Source organism: Gopherus flavomarginatus, chromosome 3 (genome assembly GCF_025201925.1).
Source record: "Gopherus flavomarginatus isolate rGopFla2 chromosome 3, rGopFla2.mat.asm, whole genome shotgun sequence".
Lineage (NCBI taxonomy): Eukaryota > Metazoa > Chordata > Testudines > Testudinidae > Gopherus > Gopherus flavomarginatus.
The window spans coordinates 172,632,069-172,648,891 of NC_066619.1; the positions used below are offsets into that span (position 1 = coordinate 172,632,069).

The window sequence follows — 16,823 nt, forward strand, 5'->3', positions numbered from 1 at the left end:
AATGTACAAAGGGTAGTATATGCCAAAGAGAATGTAAACTATTCAGGGTCAGGACAATCTAAGAGATATGGAAGGGCAAAATAAAGATTGGTATGTGGTCTTCATGATTAGATTTTTCTGACTGAATTATCTATTAAAGTGAGAGACTGTATTAGGCTGAAAAATCTGAATACATTGTTTAGTTCCAAAGGTCTTGAACAAATTAAGCAGAGTATTATGATCAGTCCTTGATTAAGAAGAAGGTCACTGTACTTTACCAACTGAGTGAACAGCTATTCAAATAAACCTCATTTTGTCTCCCTATAAATATGCTTTGAAGGACAGCTTCTCAGCAATACATTTTCTGTATAGAACACTTTTTTGGTTTTTGTTGGTCCTCAGCTTGTCAGATTACTGACCCCACGGCAGTGTTTCTATGTAGCAGCAGTAACATCAACTGGGACAAGTGAAAAATTAAGGCATATCTGATACTGAAATTGGCCAAGAACATATTAATCATTCCAGTGAAACAGAACACTTCTATCTTGGCCTAAAGCAAGTACTACAACAAAACCAAACCACAATTCAGCACTACCTTTTCCTGCCTCCAGAAGGGGGAAGAGTAGTTTCAGGACATGAATCCCATCCAGAGGAGAAGACAGTCTCATTATCTTTTAAGGGAGCAAACTCCCTTCAATTTATGCATTAAAAGCTGAGCTGGCGAACCAAGACTGTCCCAATTTCATATTACAGTAGAACCTCAGAGTTAGGAACTGACCAGTCAACCATACATCTCATTTGGAACTGGAAGTATGCAATCAGGCAGCAGCATAAACAAAAACGTACTGTGTTACACACAAGCTACTAAAAAAAAAAATGAAATGAAAGCAGCATTTTTCTTCTACACAGTGAAGTTTCAAAGCTGTATGAAGTCAATGTTCAGCTGTAAACTTTTGAAAACACCATAACATTTTGTTCAGAGTTATGAACAACCTCCATCCCCAAAGTGTTCATAACTCGGAGGTTTTACTGTAAAAATCTTTTCAGACATGGTTCCACAGAGAAGACATATGAGATCATCAAAATCCTGGAAATCCCAGCTCATTTAGCAACACTGACAACTAGCTTACTATAGGCAGAAACTAACAGAGATGGAGAAATATATTAAAAAGGAGAAAGCATTAGATTAGAACAACGGAGATCAGAAAAAAAACTTGAATCCATTGGCTGAATGCCAGCTAAAAATAAAGAGGAGTAATCGGGCACTTTTGTTTATTAACAGAAGATCATTGGGGAAAAAAAAAGCTAGGGAAAGCAGCACTTTGCTCTGTACATGAGCTGAGAGCCAAGTGTACCCAGGAATGGGTATATACAAGGAAGAATTTGAATAAGCCATAAAAGTGCATCAAGCAACAAGAATTAGACCAGGGCTTTGGAGCAGAGCCCGGAGCAGTGGAGCTGCAGATTTTTGCCTGGAGCTGGAACAGAACTGGAGCACAGAAAATCTTGACTGCTCCAGGCTCCCCGCCCACCCCATTTTCAATCCAAAATGAATGATATTTAGCAAAAAAAGTCCTAAAGGTGCCAAAAAGTTTCAGATTGTATAACAATTGATATTAACATCTACTTTACCACTTTACATAATATGTCACAGTTCTTCTCACTTTGGCCGAAATCAAGATTTAATGTACAGATACAAAATTATAAAATTTTTTGGAGATGTGTTTTATTAAAGAATCAGATTATCAGACATCCGGCAACACTGCAGACTGCTCCCACCCTTGTGCCAAGGTTAGACGAATATGTACTTGCATAGATAGATAAGTGTGTGTTGATACTTCTTTTGTAAGGGTTGATCAATGAGATACGCTGAGTGCTGCGATTACGGAAAAGTGTGACGCAAGATGTAACATTTATGATAGCACAAACAGATATATTGCAAAAAAAGTTTTTGTTTATTGATGTATTAAGATATTGCAAGAGATATTAACCACTTAAGCTTATTTCTCACATGGGCTCCTGTTACATTTGTTCATTTGTACATGCTCCCGTATCACTCTGGCAGACTTATTTTATATGTCATCTGTTCAACTGTCTTTTGGTAGCGTTGTTTGTAATTTTAAATTTACTGAAAAAGTCACGTGCAGCAGGCATTTTATTTATTTATACACACACACACACACACACACACACACACTAAACATTTTTGCATAAATTAGGAGTGATATTTGTGATATATCCAGAGTGATTGGAAAATGTCCAACACAACTTTGAGGGTGAATCCTTAGGTCATTTTAAGAAAAAGCATTTTTGTGAACACATGTCCTAAAATTCTTCCTAAAGGAGCAACAGTCCCTTCAAGAAGATGATGAAAAATGAATTTTTGATCAATATCTCAAAAAACACTTTAATATACAGTAATGAAATCATGTCTGTATCTTAGCGTTAGTATGTGCTACCATATTACGTTATCCAAAACTATTTAAACCATACGCATCCCAAACTGGCAGTTGGTCATTTTTATTTCATATTTCAAAAAAAGGCTTGTCATTGACTGCCTCTGGCTACGAGCGGTAATATGATGTTTCATAATAAGTAAATACATTTTGGTTATTATTTATTATTATGCTTAAAATGTATGGTTCCAAAGTTGAAAAATAAGTAAAATTATTTGTATCATTATAGGCATCTAAGCAGATTAAAATTTTTAAACAGTTTTCTCAGAAATAGTTAATTATACAAAATAAATTAAGAGTACCATTTTAATGCATGTTTTAGCATTAAATCATATTCCAGGGTCGTATCTGTTAAATAGTCAAAGATTTAAAAAAAATATTAAATAAAATTGGCCCAGTCCCCCCAGTTCACGACGCCTGTAGTTTAAATAATTTTATTTGAATGATGTTGTATGATAGAACATTGGAAATAAACTTTAACGGGAAAGTTTATTTTCAACCTTGTAACACATAGCCTCGTTATTTCCCAACAATTAGTGTTGTGGAACAGCGATAGCACATACTAAACACTATGGCACATACAAAATTTCATTGATCTATCTATATTAAAGCATTTTTGAGATATTAATTAAAAACTTGGCAAATATTTTGAATATTTTTACTGCAAATTTTCATAAGAAAAACTAACTTGCAATTTATCTGGCTCTTTGAAAACTCCTGGAGAAAAGATTTTTTGCAGAGCTTCATCTGAAAAGAAACCCAAAATTGAGCAAACAAAACTTGACTCGTATTTGAAGTCCTCAAAGGTTACAGTCATTATGGATGCCAATACTTTCCATGAAGGGCTGATGGTAGTGAGTGCTGTTGAACTCAAGGAAACCATTTCCTTTAGGCTAAAGAACAAAGGATTCCAAAAAATTGCAGGTGAAATGGGTCGGCACCTTGGAGTTTCGACAGGGCACGATGAGGTTCGTCATTTAGTTGTCAGCACAGCTGAGTCTGGTCACCAAGAGCTCAAGAAAGCTATGGAGCAAAAACTGTGCTATCTGAAAATGGATGCGGCAACCCGTGGAAACAGAAATTTCCTTGCTATCAATGCTCAGTACTACGAAGAAGGAAAAGATAAAGCTGTGGTAAAACCTTGGACATAATCAACACTGAAGGGTGTCACAATTCTTCGTACATGACAAGTCAAGTAAAAGCTATTTTAGAAAAATTTGGGATCAGTGAAATGCCAGTGCTGAGCATCTGTGTTGATAATGCAGCAAAACATGATGTGTGCTGTCAAAAATTTCAGGGAGGACAATGACACCATTTCTAAGAACAGGGATGTGGACAGAACTGAAGCTATTTTGCCTGATGAAGGAACTAAAGGAATGGATGAAATCGAATTCAACATGGATGCTGCTGCGCAATGGGTTAATGACCCTAGCCTCATACTTCCAACATGGCTTCATGAGGACGACAAGAAATTTCTGGCTAAAATTCGGCAAGTCGTTGTCAAACTACAAACCCCAAGTATTCAAATGTTCTGCTTGATCTACATGGGGTAACAATCATTGGATACTGTGACTCGCTCAACATTTGCAATGATTGATTGACTTCTCATTTTTCAATCTTACTGTGAACAAGCAGCTGCTGCTGCTGGAACAAGAGAACTCAAATTAACAAAAGCTGAATGGGATGAAGCGAAGAACCTGCGAGACCTCTTGGCAAAGCCAAACCAAACAACCGTGAATCTTCAAGCTGTCGATGTAACCCCGAGAGTTTTAATGAAGGAATGGCGAAAGCTGTCAAAATTCTTGCAAGAAAATGGTGGACAAATTGCAGAAGGAATTCTATCCTCCATGCAGAAACATGAAGAGAAGCTTTTTGACAATATTCATTTCCTTGCTAGAGTTTATGTTGACCCACAGTATCAGATTCTTCTTACCTCAAGGGAAATACCAAGGGCAAAAGAAGGGCTCCTTGATATTGCTCGACAACTTGAATAACACAATCTATTGCTACATTTGAACTCGGCGAAAGAGGTTGAAGAAAACAAACCACAACAAAAGGAGTAATCAACAATTGAATTTGCAGTTTCGGAAAGTTCACATCCTTCAGAAATAGCAGGCTGTTCTCAACCTTCCATCTCCACTCTGAACTTGTTCAAGCATCCATCCTTGAAACGTCTTCAAACATCACGGGAAAATGGAGATAATTCAAGCATCAATTCTTCAGAAGATGACGACTTTGAAAAGAAATTGGATAAACAAGAAAGATGCCGGTGAGTTTCTGCAATTCATAAAATGTAATGAAGCATTATTTGAGAGAATCTTTCAGGAAGATTGTGAGGCAATGAAGTCTATTGGTAGGCTAAAAGTTAAGTCTGTTTTTGAGGCCATTCACAGCTACCCACACTACATTCAGGATGCCTGTAGAATTGCTTTAAGCATGACAACAACTCAAGCTAGTGTAGCGCGACCGTTTTCGGCTTTAAAGTTAATTTTAAATGATTTGCGACAGGCTATGAAAGACGACTTGATTGCTGCAATAATTTTTTACAGAATGAATTATGAATGATTTTAGTTTGTATCATTATTGATGACATTTAAATTGTTTTAAAAGTCTGAATAAAAATGTTTTCAAAATTACAGTATGCACTTTTTTCTTTAGTTAAAAATTAATTTGAGTTGGCGCACGGTGCAGAGTTGGAGCGGAGCTGGAGCAGTCACTATTGGTGCCAGAGTGGAGCTGGAGAGGAGCAATTCAAAAACTGATTGCTCAAAATCCCTGAATTAGATGGTCTTATTAGGCTTCTAGGTTTATAATGCTAGAGCTCACACCATTGCTATCACTGTTGGAGTTATATCAGTGAGAGTTTTGGGGTTTTTTGCCAAAAAAACCAAACCAAGAAACCTCCACATCTATAGACAAGGCATACCACTTATGATAGAAACTCTTCCACACAACCGTTCAGCCACTATATATTTCCGAGTTATCCAAGATGTCTTCCAACAACTACTACAACATGGAAGACCATACTTAATATTGCCAATACTGGCACAAAGTTTGCTGACCTCCCATAAAACACAAATCTATGTATTTTAAATTATGTCAACATGGCTTCTGGGTTTAATACAACTCCATTTTTGGATCTGTCACTACAAGAAGTTTTTAGACTAGATGATAAACTTACTCCTGAAACTATAAACAAGTTAATTAACTTTATCTAAGATCAATTATATCAGTACATGAAAAAGTAGGAGAAATGTTACTTTTTGGTGGTATTTGTCTATGGGGAAATGTAAACAGGATATATGTACTGTTTTTTGTAATGCACTTTCCAGGCAATTTGCATCATGTATTTGTTCGTAAAATAAAAATTAACTCTTTATGGCAATGTAAATAGGAAAAATACAGTCGTTGCATTCAACTGAAAATGTAGGCTCTTTTTTTAAAAATGTGGATTGGATTAGAGGAGAAGCATGGAGAGTGGGGCGTCAGTGATGATAATATGTTGAAAAGGATAAAGTAGTCCAGGGATCACTGGTGCCCAACGAGAAAAAAAAAAGTTATTTGGAGCTACTGGAATTACTAAGTTGGTTTACTCTTTAGCAATTTTACTTTCGGTTTTGTTTGCTCTGCTGAAAGCATGTACCCTACAAAGAATTGCATGCGACTATATCCCTTTCTGGATAACTTAAGTGAATGAGAGGAAGGAGAATGGATTGCACTGAAGAGAAAACAACTAAGCATTTCTTTACAATGGGAGGCTACAGAGCCCAGAAGAAAAAGATAGTCAAATACACCATTCTGAACAGAAAAAAAAAAAATAGAGGAGTACTTGTGGCACCTTAGAGACTAAAATTTATTAGGGCATAAGCTTTTGTGGGCTAAAACCCACTTCATCAGATTCATGCAGTGGAAAATACAGTAGGAAGATATATATACACACCGAGAACATGAAAAGAATAGGTGTTGCCACACCAAATCTAATGAGACTAATCAATTAAGGTGGGCTATTATCAGCAGGAGAAAAACACTTTTGTAAGGATAATCAGTTGACAAGAAGGTGTGATTAACAGTAGGGGAAAAATTAACATGAGGAAATAGTTTTTACTTTTTTGTGTAATGACCCATCCATTCCCAGTCTTTATTTAGGCCTAGTTTAATGGTGTCCAGTTTGCAAATTAATTCCAGTTCTGCAGTTTCTCGTTGGAGTCTGCATGCATCAGATGAAGTGGGTTTTAGCCCACGAAAACTTATGCCCAAATAAATTTGTTAGCCTTGAAGGTGCACAAGTACTCCTTGTTCTTTTTGCTGATACAAAGTAACACGACTACCACTCTGAAAACTGTTCTGAATAGTGTATTCTCATTTGGAGAGTAGTAGTTTTCGTAACAATGCAACATTAAAAACCAACGATCAGTATTTTATCACTGATCCTGAGCCAATATGTGGAAAAGTTTTTTGTTTTGTTTGTTTTTTAAAAAAACCAATCACACTACATACCTGTATGTCCTGATTCCAAGCTCTGACAATGTTGTGAAACAACAGATCTTAAATCACATTACCAATTCCAACAATCAACTTACTTACACCCACACATGCTGATGTGACAGCTATCACCTTGGCTGACAGCTGGGATTGAACTAAATCTCCTCCAGTCTTAAAAGCGTAAGTATCTACAGCTTGAGCCAAAGAGCCAAACTCTCTAGCTAGGAGCTGTAACATCCTCTGTGAATCAGGGGAACACAACACTAGTGGGTTACACAAACAATTTTAGCCAATATCTCATAATCTGCTGGAATTAGAGATGAACACTGTGCCTATGCTATAGAAAGTGTGGAATGCAGAACTTTCAGAGAGCATAAAACACTGATTTCTAGCTCCACTCTTTCTCAAGGAAAATATGGGCAAGTACTTTACAGTGACCAGAATGATCATTAAAATCCAATAGTCCACTATTTGCCATAGTTAGAACCAAGTGCTGGGCTTCCAAATAAGGGGACCTACACCATCAGTTTCTGTAGAATTTAAGATTTCATTTTCAAAAATTCAACACACTTGGGGATGCTCTGGGCAGCTATCCCATAACAGAGCATAGTGTACTGCTGAGATACCTTTCCAAACATGAACCACAGATAAGCCAGTGTCACCTTACCTGCTAGAGCCTGCAGACTTCAATTTCTTTGCTGCTACACAGAGCTTTTCAAAGCAGCTGCAGAATGAAATTCAGACATTCCCTGTACTACAACTCCCCTCTCCACCTCTGGAATTTAAATTGTTGTTGATATTCTATTTAAAATGCTTGCATGCACTGGCTATAGTGCTAGCCCACTCTGTACCACCCTGATAAGGGGCTAGGCTAGCAAACAGTTGTCATCTTACCATAACTACCAAGCACATGCTTATTTTGCACTATATTGACTGGCATGGCATGACTCATTCTTACCATAGAGTAGAAAAAATATCCCAGGATGCACTTTTGCATGTGGTGCTGATGCCCCTATCTGTGTATGTCCTCAGGGCACTCTGTGCCCTGTAGAAGTATTTACTATGGGCTACCTTCCCAGACTTTCCAAAATACACCAGTTATCCTATTCAATTTGTGTGTATGGTACCATTAATGAGCTATGGCCCAGCCTTGGTTTTGTAGCAGAAAAACTGCAGAGGACACAACTCAGACCTCATCTCACCTTACTGACAACAAAAACACAACAGCTCTACCTTTAGGCCTTGTTTCCACTCGCATTTCTCATCAACTTTCTCATCATTGCACAGCCACTGGTGCAGCTTCAGTGGCCACAGCAATGGTGCGAATGCTAGAATGGACTTGCTGCTGGTGCCTTTATCACCACCTTGTCTAACACTGCTAAGAGCCGCTCTGGATGATGTGGTGGTTAAAACAGAGGTTGCCAGAAGCTGGCAGACCACATTAATGCCCCACATTGCTGTTACAGGTGGAGCTGAGCTGTGGCAGTTTACTGGTGGACAGCTAGAAGAAAAATGTGAGCAAGGTACATGTGGGCTAACAGGATCAGTTAGTTTCATAGCTGCTACTCGGAACTTGGTGGGTTGCAGTTAAATGGTCAAAGATCATGCCACTTTCAATCTGCTGCTGCTCAAAAAGGCTACACAGAGCAGCAGAGGCAGGTACTGAAGTTATTCATGAGAGGACTCAACAAACAGAGGATACGTCTACACTACGGGATTATTCCGATTTTACATAAACCGGTTTTATAAAACAGATTGTATAAAGTCGAGTGCACGCGGCCACACTAAGCACACTAATTCGGCGGTGTGCGTCCATGGTCCGAGGCTAGCGACGATTTCCGGAGTGTTGCACTGTGGGTAGCTATTCCGTAGCTATCCCATAGTTCCCACAGTCTCCCCCGCCCCTTAGAATTCTGGGTTGAAAGCCCAGTGGCTGATGGGGCAAAAATCATTGTCGCGGGTGGTTCTGGGTAAATGTCGTCAGTCATTCCTTCCTCCAGGAAAGCAACGGCAGACAATCATTTCGTGCCCTTTTTCCCTGGATTGCCCTGGCAGATGCCATAGCACGGCAACCATGGAGCCCGTTCAGCTTTTTTTTTTTTTTTTTTTTTTTTTTTTTTCCCTCTCCCAGTAACCGTATGTGTACTAGATGCCATGGACAGAGGCGATACTCCAGCACTACAGAGCAGCATTCATTTGCTTTTGCATGATAGCAGAGGCGGTTACCAGTTGTTCTGTACCATCTGCTGCCAGTGTAAATTGGCAATGAGATGACAGTTATCTGTCTTTCTGTACTGTCTGCTGCTATCGTGGGTGCCCCTGGCTGAAATCAGCCGGGGGCACAAAAGCAAAACTGGGAATGACTCCCTGAGTCAATCCTTCCTTTATGGTTTCTAAAAATAAAGTCAGTCCTGCCTAGAATATGGGGCAAGTGTACTAGAGAACCAGTGTATCAGAGAGCACAGCTGCTCCGTGTCAGATCCCGCAGAAATGATGAGCTACATGCCATTCACGGGTGGGGGGGGGTGCCCCTGCAACAACCCCACCCGTTGCTTCCCTTCTCCCCCAACCTTCCTGGGCTACCGTGGCAGTGTCCCCCCCATTTGTGTCATGAAGTTATAAAAAATGCAGGAATAAGAAACAGTGACTTGTTAGTGAGATAAAATGACGAGGAGGAAGCCTCCCGGTGCTATGACAGTCCAGGCAGGACATTAAGCGGTGCGGAGGAGAGGAGCCCAGCATTCCGTTGCTATGATAGTCCAGGCAGGACAGAATCTTTTCTTTACACAGGAAAGGGAGCGGGCTGATGGAGCTCAGCCCTCAGTTACTATGATGAGGACGGTTACCAGCCGTTCTGTCCCATCTACTGGGAATGACCAGGAATCATTCCTATTTTCACCCAGGCACCACCGGCCGACCTCACCTGAGGCCAGCCAGGAGCACTCACAGGCTGATGGTGACGACGGATATCAGTCATATTGTACCATCTGCCACCAGGGAGGGGAGAGGAGCGGATACTGCTCTTCACTGCTGCAGCATCGTGTCTACCAGCAGCATTCAGCAGACACAGGGTGACATTGAAAGAAGTCAAGAAACGCTTTCTTTCCCTTTTCTTTCACTTGGGGGGGGGAGTAAACTGATGATCTATTCCCTGAACCACGTCGGACAATGTGTTTGAACCTACAGGCACTGGGAGCTCAGCCAAGAATGCAAATACAAATTTCGGAGACTGCTGGGGACTGTAGGATAGCTGGAGTCCTCAGTACACCCTCCCTCCCTCCATGAGCGTCCATTTGAGTCTCTGGCTTCCCGTTACGCTTGTCACGCAGCACTGTGTAGCCTGTAGTTTTTTTTTTTTCAAATGCTTTGGCATTTCATCTTCTGTAACAGAGCTCTGATAGAATAGATTTGTTTCCCCATACAGCCATCAGATCCAGTATCTCCTGTACGGTCCAGGCTGGAGCTCTTTTTGGATTTGGGACTGCATCGCCACCCATGCTGATCAGAGCTCCACGCTGGGCAAACAGGAAATGAAAATCAAAATTTCGCGGGGCTTTTCCTGATTACCTGGCCACTGCATCCAAGTTCAGATTGCTGTCCAGAGCGGTCACAGTGGTGCACTGTGGGATACCGCCCGGAGGCCAATGCCGTCAATTTGCGGCCACACTAACCCTAATCCGATATGGTAATACCGATTTTAGCGCTACTCCTCTCGTTGGGGAGGAGTATAGAAATCGATTTAAAGAGCCCTTTATATCAATATAAAGGGCCTCGTAGTGTGGAAGGGTACAGCGTTAAATCGGTTTAACGCTGCTAAAATCGGTTTAAACGCGTAGTGTAGACCAGGCCAGAGGCTGGGAGAGTGAAAAACACTCTCTATCCTAAACAGCAGCCAAGATTTTCCAGTTGATATTTTTCCCTCAAGTATACATAACAACCAGGAGGTCCAGAGAGGAGAAAAGATGCTACCACAGGCCTTAAGTGGTAGCATCCTTGCCCCAACCTTTCACATCTGGTTACTAGGAGTCCAGTGAATTTTTCAGCCCTGGTTCGCAAGGCATCAGAACTTAAAGTGTGATAAAAGCAACAGCTAGTTAAGAATGCAGCAACCTGCTTTCCAGCCCACACAGCCATGTCACCTTGGGACTCTGCATATTTCACTGACTCCCTGTGAGATACAGATCAAATTCAAACTTCTGGCCTTGACATTTAAAGCCCTCAGTGGGCCAGGTCTGGACTACCTCAGAGATCAAGAGCCACTAAATCTATTATACTCATTAGAAAAAATGAAAACATCAATGGCTGTGTCATAACATATTCCCAGATTTGGACCTTAGTGTCCAAAATATGGGTGTTAGCATGAAAACCTCCAAGCTTAGTTACCAGCTTGGACCTGGTAAAGCTGCCACCACCCAAAAAATTAGAGTGTTTTGGGGCACTCTGGTCCCCCCAACAACCTTCCCCGGGGACCCCAAGACCCAAATTCCTTGAGTCTTACAACAAAGGGGAATAAACCATTTCCTCCCCCCTCCCTTCCAGGTGTTCCCTCCCTGGGTTCCTGGAGAGATATACAGAAGCAAGCTCCATGAATCTAAACGGAGGGACTCCACCCTCCCTATTTTCAGTCCTGGAAATAGAAGTACTTCCCTCTTCACCCAGAGGGTATGCAAGGTCAGGCTAGTAAATCTAACACACACAGATTTCCCCCTGACTTCTTCCTCCCACCAATTCCCTGGAGTTCCCCACTAAAGAAAAACTCCAACAGGTCTTAAAAAGAAAGCTTTATGTAAAAAGAAAGAAAAATACATAAAAATGGTCTCTCTGTATTAAGGTGACAAATACAGGGTCAATTGCTTAAAAGGAAAAAATGAATAAACAGCCTTATTCAAAAAGAATACAATTTAACACATTCCAGCAACTACACACATGTAAATACAAAATAAAAAAACCATATAAATCACTATCTTATCTTTTGTACTTACAACTGGGAAACAGAAGATTAGAAAAGCAGGAGGCAGAAAAATCCTCTCATAGCTGAGAGAGTACAGGCAGAAGACAAAGAGCAAAGAACTCTCACACAAACTTCCCTCCACCCAGATTTGAAAAAGTCTTGTTTCCTGATTGGTCCTCTGGTCAGGTGTTTCAGGTTACTCCTTTCCAGGTGAAAGAGACATTAACCCTTAGCTATCTGTTTATGACAGGCTGAAATTCACAAAAGAGGGGGAAGAGCTGTCAGAAGCCAGCCCTCAGATATGGAGCTCCATGCTCTGGATTGGATGGCAGAACATACCACGGTTAGGACAAAATACAAAACACCCCCTGTATAAGCTAGAATTCCCAAAAGTAAGATGTGCCAAAGCCTAAGAATTCTAACACCTACTAACAGAAGGAGACAGACCTGGTGTCAGGAAACCACTTATTTATTGTGCACTCAAATACCAGCATGATGAACATAGGACACACTAGATGACATTGGCCCCTCAGAATTATAGTGATATTTTGGTACTGATCTAGGACTAAATATATTAAGTCCTGGACACTAGACTAATAATACAAAACTATCCCTGTTCTTCTTATTCATCCCCACTAAGGGCTTGTCTACAGTTTAAATGTTAGAGAGGCACAGCTGCACAGTTGCAGCCGTGCCACAGTAGAGCTTCCTTATGGAGTAGGTAATTCACCTCCCTGAAAGGCGGTAGCTACATCAACAGAAGAATTCTTCTGTTGACCTAGCGCTGTCTACATGGGTACTTAGGTTGGTTTAACTATGGTGCCCAGAGGTGTGGATTTTTCACTCAACTAAGGTAGTTAAACCAACCTAATTTTCTAATATATAGCCAATTCCTATCCAACTTTTATCTACATAGGTCCTGACCCATGACCATCATATCCGAACATCTTGCAAAACGATAATGAATTTACTGTAATAGCTCCCCGTTACATACAGAAATACTGTTCTCCCAATTTTAAAGATGGGGAATAAAGAGGGAGAGAATCTTGCCCAAGCCTTGCAGGAAGTCTGTGGTAGATCTGATAACTGAACCCAGATATACTGAGACCCACTCCAGTGACTTAGGGTTTGTCTGCACTTGAAACACTACACCAGCATTGCTATAGAGCTCAGTGTAGACGCTCACTACAGTGATGAGGGGGGTTCTCCAGTCAGCTTAGTTAATCCACCTCCCCAATAGGCAGCAGGTAGGTCGAAAGAAGAATTCTTCCGTCGACCTAGCGCTGTCTACCCCAAGGGCTATTCCAACTTAACTACATCACTCAGGGAGGTGGATTTTTCACATCCCTGAGTGACGTAGCTGGGTTGACTCAACTTTTGAGTGTAGATGAGGCCTTTGCTACACCATCCTTCCACCCTGCACACAGGACCTAAGACTTCTGGGAAAGGTAAGCAAGCCAATTCTTCAGGATACACCCTGACACATTTTGTCTCATGCTCCTTTGCATGGGGGGGGGGGGGACAACAGGCACCAGTCAGTGGATATTGACCCCGGCCACCATAGGATCTTTAATAATCTGACCCATGTCAATAAACGGGCCAGGAAATAAAAGCCAATCTCTTCCCAGCCCTGCTGTGTCTCAAGCCGTTTTTGTTGTGAGTATAAGGAAACCAGCAGGCCACCCCTTAAGGCTCCTTTGCCAGGGCAAGGGGCTTCCCTGTTTGGAGAGGTGAGGTTTGCCCCTTACCTGGCACCCTCTCCCACAAGGCCGGTTGGGAAAACCTGCCTGGAGAGGATGCTGCACCGGCTCAAAGGGAGCCACCTGGCCACATTTCCCTCCTGCAGGGACCCCCGTGCAATGCGGGGGAGCCACCCCCGGATCTGCAGCCCCGGCCGGCCGGCGCCAGGACAGTGCCCGAGCCCGGCCGGGGGCTCACTCGGCTGCTCCCCCAGCCCCGACACTCACCCTTCTTCTTGGTGAGCATGGCCACGATGGGGACGCTGGGCCGGTCGCTGAACACCTCGGCCTGGCTGACCAGCGCCTCCCGCACCGCCTCGAAGTCGCTGAGCACGATCATGGGGCGGCTGCCCACGAAGAGGCTGAAGACGCTGCCGTAGACCTTGGCCAGGCGGGTCAGGAGCAGGTGCGGGGAGAGCGGGCGGGAGCCCCCCTGCCCGCCCAGGAGCCACCGCCTCCGCAGCGGGCCGGGCAGCAGCGCGAAGCCGAGGTTGCCCACCAGCGGCCAGGGGCTGGGGCCGGGCGGGAGCCCCCGGGGCGGGCGGCTCAGCAGCCAGCAGAGCCCCAGCAAGAGCCCGGCGATCGCCAGCAGCGCGCAGCAGCCCGGGTCCCGCAGCGGCCAGGACCAGCCCGCCAGCCCCGCACAGGCCATCCGGCCCTAGCAGCGCAGCAGCCGCTACATCCCCGAGGCGCTGCTACAGCCAGCCAGCGCCCGGCCCCGCCCACCTCGCCTCCTGGGATTGGCTGGGGGCCGAGCTCTGTGCGCCGCGATTCGGCCCAGACGCCTGGGGGAGTCCCCGACTCCGCCCCCCAGCTGGAGCGTGACGTCCCCAGCCTAGGGGGTTCCCTCTTCCCAGACCCACCGCCTTCCCCTGAGTCCTGCCTCCGCTCGCTGTCCCTTTCATGCAGCAGGAGCAGCAGCGGCCCTCAGCCCTGCAGAGAGATCGGGGGTGGGAGGAGAGTAAATAAAGCAGCACAAGGCTCTGAGTTATTGTTCCCCGCAACGTTGCTTTGCAGTTCCTGCCAGTGGTGGTGGAAGGCTGCGAGGAAAGAAGGGACGTGGCACCTACCTAATCCATTCAGCGACTCCTAGATATTGGCACATGGGACTGCCCATAAATCGGGTCAGTAAATATCCTCTTTCATTTTCCTCTTGGCCCCACCCACTCCCGTGGCACCGGGATGTGCTAATAATTAAAACCAACATAACAGTCTGGGGATACCTCTGCTAGAGACACTCAGGAACATTAAGCCAGATTAACTAAAGACACGACTTTAAAGTGTGTTAAAGTGCATTAGCCACCTGTGTAGATGCTCTTATTCAGAAGTAAAGAAGCCTTAGTTTCTTTTAGTTTAATCCCTTTTGAAAGAAGAAATTAAACACAGCTTTAAGCATGCTGAATCAGCGTGGAGCTCTGGTGGGCCACCAGTGATGACAACGTCCCAAAGACAGACATAGTTTGAGGAACTATAATAAATAAATGAAGAAACTGCGGGGGCAGCAAAACCAGAGGTGGGAGGAATGGGAGCTAGCACCTCTGCAGTGGAAATATAGTGAGGGTGGGGTGGGCTGGGATGATCTATGTTTCTACCCCTCTGTCACTGCCCATAAACAAAGCACAGTTGGTGCAAGGTGGGATGGAGGCAAGAGCAGGGACTGGTCATCACATCTGGGATGTGGATGGGAGCAGGTAGGACTCACACACCCTCGGAGTCTCTTTAATGCCCTTCACTGAGCATCACCTCTTCCCCTTCCTATCCCCGGCACCCCAACATTCCCCTCTGCTCCTACCGCCCCCGTTCCCCATCTAGAGCACCACCCTGCATCCACAACAAGCTTCCACTGGCACTGGAACTGTGCATTTCTGGGCCTGTCCTACACTATTGTCTATGATGCCATAAAATATAGGCATGAACTATAAATATCAGACAGTCGTGACAAGATTTGTCATTCACAGGTGCAACATTTCACCCAGGAATATCACTGGTTAACATTTTTGTAATTCTCAGGTATGATTTACAAAATTCTCCCCCTCCACACACACACCCTCTAGTATGTTTGATGCCAAAGGTCACAACTAATATGAGATGGGCCAAAACCACAATTTGAAGTCCAACATATTTCTAATTTCTGGAGGAAGTTTTGATTCAACTTCCCAGGTGTGAAACTGTCCCTGCTGATTTGGTTCTAGGCTGGATCCAAAACTAAACGTATATGTTTCAGTTCCAATTCACGTGAACAAAATCTCACAAGAACTTCCATTTTCATGAGATTTTGGCACAAAACTGAAGTCTTGTGAGAACTGCTGGACTTCAACTAGGTTGCATTATTCATGAGTGTAGAATTCTCATTAAATCAGCTGAATTGATGAGTTTTCCATAATTTAGGGGCAAAATCTCACAAGACCAGTTTGCAAGTTTGCACTAACATTAGACCCTCAAACTCAACTATAACCCCCAAACCACACTGGGGTGCAGAAACAGGAAAGAAGATCTACTATGTTGTTGAAGAAGAAGCCAGGATGCCTGAACAGTAGTTGGGACAATGTCCAAAACTCAGCCAAGATCACTATGTTTCACCCATTTTTATTATGAATGATTTGCACAACTCAGAATCTGCCAAACTTCTTTCTTTCTTGCTCAGTTTCACTAATTGTTCAATAAGAACAGATTTTCTTTTTCATTTCATTGGTCAGTCTGATAGCTTAGAGTCTATCTTAAGCCACTGCTTTTCCTCACTCTCAAATTACTCACCTTCAGATGTTACTGATATAGACAAAAGTGTAGGAATGGCGCAGCAGGGGAGGGGTGGAATCAGTCTGGATTTATTCATTTTCCATGGCTGTAACTATATTATAGATGCTTTTCAGAGCCTTCAGGAGGACAGTCCTTGCTTTGAGGAGATTTCACTCTAAGCTTGTAGTTGGAACCAAAGAAGTTCTGATGAACAGAACTGTGTGTTTCTTTCCAGAAATCTTTTCCATTTCACCTACCCTTTTAATTTGCAGCACTCTAAATCCCTGCTGTTATAATGGCTTGCTCTCCAAGAGAGGGTGCTTAACGTCGCTCTTCCATGACTAGTCATCACAATTCTGAGCCTCACGTCTAGAAAGGCACTCCTGCACCTCCCATATCACCCAATGTGTGTTTTGCCCAGCCTTGGACACTGTGCTAGAAGACATGTTACTGCACAACCTCATTACATTATGAAACGGA

The 16,823-nt window shown here is 43.2% G+C and overlaps 1 protein-coding gene across 1 annotated transcript in view; it reads right to left on the reverse strand.

The window, feature by feature from the left end:
- Window positions 1-14,259, reverse strand: part of LOC127046885 (cytochrome P450 2U1) — a 33,475-nt gene extending 19,216 nt beyond the window's left edge. The window contains exon 1 of the mRNA XM_050944516.1: window positions 13,836-14,259. Coding sequence (XP_050800473.1) covers window positions 13,836-14,259 — 424 coding nt within the window. The remainder of the gene's footprint in view (window positions 1-13,835) is intronic.
- Window positions 14,260-16,823: the final 2,564 nt, after the last annotated feature.